This window comes from Cydia strobilella, chromosome 23 (assembly GCF_947568885.1).
Source record: "Cydia strobilella chromosome 23, ilCydStro3.1, whole genome shotgun sequence".
Lineage (NCBI taxonomy): Eukaryota > Metazoa > Arthropoda > Insecta > Lepidoptera > Tortricidae > Cydia > Cydia strobilella.
In genome coordinates this window covers 10751873-10761536 of record NC_086063.1, presented here as the reverse complement: position 1 = coordinate 10761536, position 9664 = coordinate 10751873, and the positions used below count along the sequence as shown (strand labels likewise).

The following is a 9664-nucleotide window of genomic DNA, read 5'->3' as shown; positions in this document are numbered from 1 at the left end:
TTATGCACGTGTCGATGTCTTTTGTACTACTGAGATACTTACCTAATTTTCTACAATCATTTAGGTTTTATAGTAGAAAAAGTATTGTATATATACATAGTGATATAATCAAGCTTTTCAATCTCGTACCTTCGTTAGGCCACTCAGCAAGCTTCGTAGCCCAAGCACGGTACTCGACTGAAAAGCTCTCTATTATATCACGATTATATAAAATACTATCCGAATATGATTAAGGGACGTGTAAGGGTTTTTTAGAAACCTCAATTGACTGGCTCTACTAGAAGTTAGCAAAAAGTTTGGAGGTGGGCAGAGGGATGGAAATGAGAACAACAATGGGAGAGATCGCTTTTAGCAATAAAAACGCCTGTTACTATTTTTTTAAGTACACAAATAAGTTTTTGATTTGCGGTGCAACCAAGCCATCTTACTTACCTATACTTATTTACTTTAGTGTGTTACCCCTATATTTGAAAGTTGATTACTCAAATCGAGTAATTATTTCTATTATCCACGTGGGAACAAAACAATCACTATCACCCCGCCATCTCTGCACTGCAACGCTCTCACGTTTCCAATATTTATCTGAATCGCACGTGCAATAGTTTCCGGAGTAATCGCATAGTTCCACGCCTCGTCATGCGCGGGAGCATGCTGTACGACTACGAGTAGGTACTCGTACTTAACTAAAAGCAACATACTTAACTGACCACCTATTTGTACTAACTATTAATATTAGTCACACAAACCAAACTCTAACTATGACCAATAGTTAGCAAAACTAACCCAAATTATCATTTCAATTATTTGAGTGACGCAAGTGATAAAATTAAAAAGAACATTGTTTTTAGGGTTCCGTACCCAAAGAGTAATAACAGGACCCTATTACTAAGGCTCCGCTGTCCGTCTGTCCGTCTATCACCAGGCTGTATCTCATGAACCGTGATAGCTAGACAGTTGAAATTTTCTTTTCACAGATGATGTATTTCTGTTGCCGCTATAACAACTAATACTAAAAAGTACGGAACCCTCGGTGCGCGAGTCCGACTCGCACTTGGCCGGTTTTTTATTGATACTTAATGTATGTATGTATAAACTCTTTATTGTACAAAACACAACACAAATATGGCACAGAAATAGGCAGTATAAAGGCGAACTTATCCCTTTAAGGGATTTCTTAATTACTTACTTTTACTTACTTAATTACTTACTTGCTTTCTTAATTACTTATACCTATGGATGATAGTTGCTGTATTGGACTATAGTTGAGCGGTTTTACGTTTTTTTTAATGATATATGAGGCAAACGAGCAGATGAATCTTCTAATGGTAAGCGATTACCGTCGCTCATGAATACCTGCAACCGAGGGTTTGAAGGTGTGTTGACGAACTTTATAATAGTAGTATCGCTCCGGAAATACCGCAGGCGACAGTTCATTCCACAGTTTAGCTCTACGATACAGGAAGTTTCTGGAGAAATGCACAGTTGAGGACTAAACTAAGCACTAAGTGGTAATCTGAATAACAGCCGAGATTTCTGAGAAATAGGTTCTACTTAAAACGAATACCTACAAGGTACAGTGATTCAGATTTGCCCTTTACAAACAGTGGTTATTTCCTCGTTCATACCATAAAGAGATTAAAGAGTTTCTTGGAATCAATCCGATCTCAATCGATATTCTAATCTTGTGTAATACTTTGGCTTAGTGACTCTAGTAGCGGGACATCTGGTTAAGTATAAAACAGTCGCGTAACACATGTACCTATACGTGTAACGCGACTGTGGAAAACACAATTCTTTATTCTTTTATTCTTTATTCAAACAAACACAAGTATAAGTTTACAGCGACCTACGCCAAGACACTTATACTGTTAATACATAGTCAGTATCATAAACATGTATACATTTTTCGAACTACGAGTATCTCTAGGAACTTAAATTAAACATACATACTACAAAGTTACATAGGTAGAGTTTAAAAAAATCCTGACACTACTTTGTAAGGACGGCCACAATACCACAATGCCTAACCCGTCAAATGTTCCTACCTTAAGAGTGTGTTACAGGATAGATAGAGTTTAAAAATATAGCTAAACGACGCCTTAGAAGGATATAAATAGACTTTACACTACTTTTTAACCCCCTATTCATGGAGACTATATAAAGGAGCCAAATCTCTATGTATGAAAAGTGTCCATCAAAAAACAGTTATTAGGCGGCGCCACCATACACCGAAATACTACCAAAAACAACCTACGTAATTTGGTCGGGTTATTTGTTGCCTTGTATGGTTCATGTTATACTCATGTCCCAGAGCCTAACTAGCGCCACCGGAGAGATTAGGAACTATTATTTAAAGCTGAAAGCGGTCACTTTTGCAACAATTCTGCCATAAGAGATTGGCATCCTTTCTATACCATCCATACCCCTATTATGCCCTAGGATATCACGTTACCCAAATAACTCTAAAACTTTTATTTTTTTCATTCCGTCACTCATTTTGTAAAGGAAATTGACAATGACATATCTCGCGTCAACGCTGCTGCAGTATCGCCGCAGAGGTAACGTTGCTATAATCATAATGCAACATTTAAGCAAAGTGAAACGCAATGTCATCGTCTATGGGAAAGTAAGTCACAACTTCTTGGTAATATGGAACTACTTATAGCGTGAGTCATGGCGGTGACGGTGATGGAAAGTAGGCTAATTTAGCTATTAGATGATTCAATTAAGCTAACTTCCGATGCTGTTGCATAACTGGTGACTGAACGTGCAGTGAATTAGTTTGAATAAATCTTTATTAAGACTATGAACAGTAAAAGTTTGTTTTAAAAATATTATTATAATAACTATTCGCAATCAGTATATTGTTTACATTTGATAAAAACAATAAAAAAGTTAAAAATATTGCATTGTTATTAGCATCTAGGATTATAAGACAATAGAAAATCTCATAACAACAAAAATATAAAGGTAGTAGGTAGAACACTTTTGTCATGGCATTGTTTTAAAAATGTTACATATTAAATGATTGTTAAACACCATCCTTATCCTTACAACGTGATATGATACCGTCACTTAGTACCTTAGTACCTAGTACTGTCTTAACTGTCTTGAGAAAATCTTCGACTTATACTTTTATATCTCTTAATTTTTTAATGTAGTTCGTTCCCTATAAATTTTTGATCTTCCAATATTATTATTTTTTATGTGATATTCAGCAAACGAGCAGACGAGCCGCCTGATGGGAAGCAGTCATCGTCGCCCATGGACGTAAGCAACATCACAGGAGCCACTTAAGCATTGCCGACCCTTGAGAACCCTAAATACTCGCTTCTTGAAGAATAATACAGTGGGTCCCGTATACTTAGACTTTTGGTCGCCAAAAAATACAGGTATTGTATAGACTCTTTGTCGTCAAAAATACAGATGTAGGTATACTAAAGTAACTCCTAAAGGTTGTGGCAAAATAACAAACTACCTTGCTTGCAAATTAAAACATTAAGGTGAGTCAAAGCCTTTTCCTTATCGCACACATTGCTGGACTTCGTATGCAAACGTATACTATATGTGTATGTTTTTCGTAACTTTATAGTCCTATGTACCAGAGTATATTATATGCAGATCCACAGATTGTAAGGCGCCACTGTAGATCTGGCGGGACGAGCTTGACGCATTTGACAGAGACTGGTGGGAAACTTTCGAAGATGGGTGGGCGGTGGGACAGTAAATAAGTGGATGTTTTTCTTCTTCTTCTAATTGGTCTAGTAGACTTTTAATCGCCAAAAAATACAGTTGGCCCATTATAGACTTTTGACGACCAGAAAGTAGACTTGATTGGTACAAAAAATTTGAAACAAAGACGACCAAAAAATCTGACAAATTTGACAAGCCAAGAGTATCGATATGATATTCTAACAAATACAAGTACCATATTAGATTATTTTAAAACCGGGTCACTCACGTATTATTAAGTCGAATAGCTCGACATGTTTCGCTCCAATGTCACACATAACATAACATGTCGAGCTATTCGACTTAATAATACGTGAGTGACCCGGTTTTAAAATAATCTAATATGTTTGAGTCTCACGGGAGTTTTATAGTTAAAATACAAGTACCATTAGTTAAGTACCTGATATACCTACTTGTAAACAGCGAGTGATTTGTTTCCACTTAAGGTTAGTGTTGTGTCTTGACATAGGTTTCCAAAGAAAACTCCAAATTCTAGGACACTGATGTGCTACATTTAATGTTCGAACACAGACTGACTTAGGTTACATCTACCCTCTATATGAAAACATAACAATTCCTCCACCAATAGCAAAGAAAGCTTCTTAAAATTAAAATAATCTAATAAATACATTAGAAAACTTATGTACTAAAATGGGCATCGGTACTCATTTATAAACTGGGTTAGGATTCCGAGTGGCTCGGATATTACGATCGGCATCCGTCGTAGGATCCAAGATGGTCTCGGTACCCTCCGTCCCACAGTCCATAAAAACATCATCATCAGACACCGGCCTGGCAACAGGCGAGACTACGGAGGCGGGGGGTGCACTTTCCCTCGGTACCAGCGATTGACAAGGCTCATCCGACTCATTCCCAATTTCGAGTAAACTTGACTCAGGGCTCTGGCCTTCGATCGCTGGTTGTGCCACTGGTTCATGATCTGGAGATAAAGACTCATTAATTGTTATTTCCAGCTCTGAAATGTTTTGGTTATCACTAGTAGTACACACAGTTTGACTTCCCTTGTACAACAGTAATTGATCTACATGTTTCTTAACAATGATATCTAAATCTATTATATGGACTAAATATAACATATTACCTATTGTTTTTTGTATACAACCTTTCTTCCATACGTGCTTATTACCGTTACTAAATATATGTTTAACTAACACCTGATCTCCTTCCTTAAAACACACCTTCCGCCGCCCTCCATAGTTCTTAATTTGTGAGATCTGTTTAAAAGAAACATTTTGGTTAGCTTCGGCGGACAACGACATCATCGGAAATGAGTGTGAGTCATACTTGTTACTAAGCAAATCGTTATCAGTCGAGTTTGAACTCACCGACTGCAACAGATCGAGACGACAACGGAGCGGGCGGCCAAACATCAGCTGTGCAGGCGAAAAACCGGTTGTGCAATGAACGGAATTCCTTATATTAAATAATAGCTTACCTATTCGCCTGGTTATAGGCTCCGTGTTGTTGCTACTTGCCATTATTATTTTTATGCCCCTTTTTAGGAAACCGACACTATTCTCTGATTGGCCGTTCGATTGGGGATGGTAAGGAGGACTTGTTAAATGTTTTATGCCATTAGCTAAGCAATAGGTATCCAATTCCTTGGAACAAAAATTTGCCGCGTTATCAGTTACTAAAACATGCATTGTCCCAAATCGACTATTTACCTCCACTAGCCTATCAATGATCGCTTTTGTGTCCGTTGATTGCATATGGAAACATTCGACCCACTTTGAGTGCGCATCGATTATAGCTAAATATTGTTTCCCGTCAATTGAAAACATATCCATATGCACACGACTCCAAGGACGCTTAGGGTATGGCCACACCGCGAGCGAGGAACGGGGCGGGGTCTTCCGCATCGCATTACAGATACTACATGAGCCTATCTTTTGTTCTATATGTTTGTCAATATCCGGCCACCACATTCGTGACCGCGCTTCAGTCTTTGTTTTGACGACACCAAAATGAGAACTATGTAATTCCTCTAAAATTTGCTCCCGGAATTCCTGTGGAATTATCAATTTGTGTCCCCTAAGAATACACCCATTTTCAACGTGAAGCTCAAGTCTACAATTAAAATATGGTTTTAACGTTTCATTTGTTACACGCGGCCACCCTTTTATGATGTACTGTCTGACCTCATTAAGAATACTATCAGACGTGGTTGCCTCTCTCACATCTGACAAAGTAACCGGTTTAAGCATGCTATCTGTGAAATAATTTATGTATAAACACATATCTACGAGTTGACTATCACTCTGTTCAACCGTCGAAGAATAACTGGCTATCGAACGCGAAAGAAAATCCGCGACATTTTCTTCGCTTTTTATGTACTCAATATTAAAGTTGTAACTCGACAAAAACAACGCGTATCTCTGTAAACGATTTGCAGCCATTTCCGGTATGCCCTTTTTATCGCCAAAAATAGTAATAAGAGGTTTGTGGTCCGTGCGTAGGACAAATGGCACGTCGCGGCCATACAAGTAGTGGTGAAATTTTTTCACCGCAAATACCAAACTCGCAGCCTCTTTTTGTATTTGAGCGTAGTTACACTCTGCTTTTGAAAGGGAACGAGAAGCGTAAGCGACCACGCGTTCTTCGCCAGAGGGCTGCGTCTGCGATAAAATGGCCCCAAGGCCAGCGGGGCCAGCATCAGCTGTCACAACCGTCACTAATTCGGGGTTGTAGTGCGCGAGGACCCTCTCGGAACCCATCTCCTCCTTAATACTTTTAAACGCTTTTTCTTGCTGTTTGGTCCACTCCCATTTTGCATCATTCCTTAGAAGCGAATACAAAGGCTTTAAAACGCTGGACGTGTTGGGCACAAAGCATCTGTAATAATTAACTAAGCCCAGGAAAGACTTGAGTTCGGTAGTATTCTTAGGAGGTACACACTTTAAAATAGCTTCCACTTTCTTGGGTGACTTATGCAACCCGTGTTTATCAATAATAAAACCGAGATACTCGACAGATTTTTGAAATAGATCGCACTTATCTCGTTTTAGTCGTAGACCGGCGTCCTCTAACCTACTCAAAACCTGTTCGAGCCTTTTTATATGAATTTCACGGTTTTCACCAGTCACCAGTATGTCGTCAATAAATATACAAACTCCGTCTATGTCGCCGAGTACGCTTTCGAGTGTCTGTTGAAATATATACGGCGCATTTGTGAGCCCAAAAACTAAACGGTTATAACGAAATAAGCCCTTATGGGTGTTTATACAAGTTAAGTCTCGGGACTCGTCCAATTCCAGCTGATTATACGCTCTAGAGAGGTCGAGTTTCGAGAACTCTTCCCCTCCATATAGCCTAGCAAACAAATCTTCAATACGCGGAACCGGGTAGTTGTCAACATATAACGCCTTATTTAACGTAACCGAATAGTCCCCACAAATCCTAATATTTCCGTCGGCGCGCAATACAGGTACTATCGGCGTCGCGACATCGGCGTGATCTACTTTCTCGAGTATCCCTAAATCCACTAAACGCTGAATTTCCGCTTCTACTTTACCTTTCAACGGCAACGGCACTGGGCGAGGCTTAAAAAACTTTAGAGGCATATTCGGCTTAACCTTGAGAGTAACTTTATATTTGTTAAAACAACCGAGTTCGTCTGCGAATAACTTAGAATACTTAGTCATAATTTTAGAACCTAAGTCATCTTCTACTATATTGTTAACGCTTTGTTTACAAATTTGCAAACTAAATGCCTTAAAAAAATCGCGCCCTAGTAAAGTAGGTCGATTATCGCTCTCCGCACTAACAAAAAACATAACCTGGTTAGTTTCCCCATCATAAGTGACGGGTAAGGTAACGGTGCCTTTAAGTGCCAATTTGCTTCTATTATAACACTTCAATACGACCTTTGGCGATTTTAACTCGTACTTGGAGAAATACCTATCGAAGATGTTATGGGGCAATAATGATACCGCGCTCCCACTGTCAATCTCGCAACTAATAGGCTCGCCCGCTATCGTGACGATCTGTATCATCGGTTCACCATTAACTGTTATAATATTGTAAACACTCTCACCTTGAATAATATCGTTATCCTCCTCTGCTATAAAATAATTCCTTCGCACTTTGGACTTGCACATTTTCTTTAAATGTCCCTTCTGTTTACACTTTTGACACGTATAATTAATAAAACGACACTGTTCTTTAGCATGATTTTTGTAGCCGCAAACTTCACAACTTTCCAAACTAGCACGAGGGTTACGTTGCGTGCGCGACGTATTTACGGTAAACACTGGAGTTTCGGGCACCGACTGTTGCGTTTTTTTCAACGCTAATCTCGCACAACGTACACTTTGCGCTAATTCTATAGCCTTGCTAAACGTCAAAGTGTCAACGCTTTCGGCAAATAATTTTTCTTTTTCTTTCACGTTCTCCAACCCTAAGACGAACCTGTCACGTAACACATTGTCTAGCTCCGATTTAAAACCACAGTATTGGGCCAGGCTACGCACTCGCGCGGCCCAATCTGGCAATTCTTCACTTGGACGCTGTTCAGCCTTGTAGAAAGTGTAACGTTCCGCAAAAGTACTCTTCTTGGGCGTGAAATGAGCGTCAAGATGTTCTAACAAGACCTTGTATTCCGCGACGTCAACCTCCTTTGGTGCCACTAAATCCCGAAGAATGCGGTAGGTATCTTCGGATAAAGCCGACAATAACACGGCCCTCCGTTTCACTTGTGACTTGTCCGATGTTTCATTAATGTCATTAACAGTACAGAATTGAAACAATTTGCTCTTGAAAATGCTCCATTCGTGAATCCGATGGTCAAAATTGAGACTGCTGCCGAACATTACGTTTGCACTTGTTGAAGCCATTTTTTTTCAACTAATTTATTGAAAAAACGTTCTCTGCACACGTAGATATCGATATCGTCGCCAATTGTTGTGTCTTGACATAGGTTTCCAAAGAAAACTCCAAATTCTAGGACACTGATGTGCTACATTTAATGTTCGAACACAGACTGACTTAGGTTACATCTACCCTCTATATGAAAACATAACAGTTAGGTCCCAACATCATTCAGGTATTGAGTCACTGCGTTACAATGCACATAATAATTGCATATATACATTATATACCTATACGGATATACAGATACAGTTGATTTAATGCAGTTGAGTCAGCGTGCGCAAGAAATCGTGCGGTGTTTTTAATGGTGTATATTTGACCTCAATCTTGTTGGCATTATAAAAAACTTAACTGTGAGTTTCTAATATAAATTGAGCTTTAGATCAGTAATAAAATGCTGAATCAGGGATCATGGTTAAATTGGTGATGAAATCAGAAAGGGTTATGAGCTATGAAGAATAGTTTATATAGTAAGTTGCAATAGTTGACGTAACTAAAGTTTATAGCTTTTTATTTGTCTTGACGCTCATCTCTGTTACATAGACTGTTTTGACATTGATTGACTTTGCAATGCTTAAGAATATGCTGCATAGGTCGATTCAATGTTAAAAAATATTTTGGTTATGTATGCTTTTTTTTATTTAGACGCTCATTTAACGATTCTACATCCTGCTTGTTTAAAAATCACTGTTATAGATATCGGCTAGTTATAACCATCTTGTAAAAGGGTAGACAGTAAATAAATATCACTACTTTCAAGGATTTGCCACACTGGATGCGTTCTGCGGGCAGCGGTCAGGTCAAACTTCAACTTCAAAGGTTGCTGTCAATGTTGTACATAATGCGGGTTTGACCTGACCGCTGACCGCAGAACGCATCCAGTGTGGCAAATTCTTCAGTGACAAAAATAATCATGCAGCAAACCTGCACATGCACCTTACACGCGTTGCAGTGTTTTGCTAATATATGACGTTCGTCTGTACGTTACCTCGCGGACCAGAATCGATTTCAGACCTCGTGACCGTTGTCTCCTAGCAGTCCC

The 9664-nt window shown here is 39.0% G+C and overlaps 1 protein-coding gene across 1 annotated transcript; it reads right to left on the bottom strand.

Annotated features, from left to right (window-relative positions):
• Positions 1-4845: 4845 nt before the first annotated feature.
• LOC134751827 (uncharacterized) lies at positions 4846-8769 on the bottom strand. The gene is made up of 2 exons (XM_063687315.1): positions 7790-8769; positions 4846-4967 (listed from the first exon to the last, which is right to left on the bottom strand). Exons 1-2 carry the CDS (start codon positions 8586-8588, stop codon positions 4954-4956), a joined length of 813 nt encoding a protein of 270 aa, XP_063543385.1. The 5' UTR covers positions 8589-8769; the 3' UTR covers positions 4846-4953.
• Positions 8770-9664: the final 895 nt, after the last annotated feature.

What these genes read in the sequence shown, in the direction of transcription:
- LOC134751827 (XM_063687315.1), bottom strand. Translation starts at nt 8,588, where the DNA reads ATGGCTTCAACAAGTGCAAACGTAATGTTCGGCAGCAGTCTCAATTTT.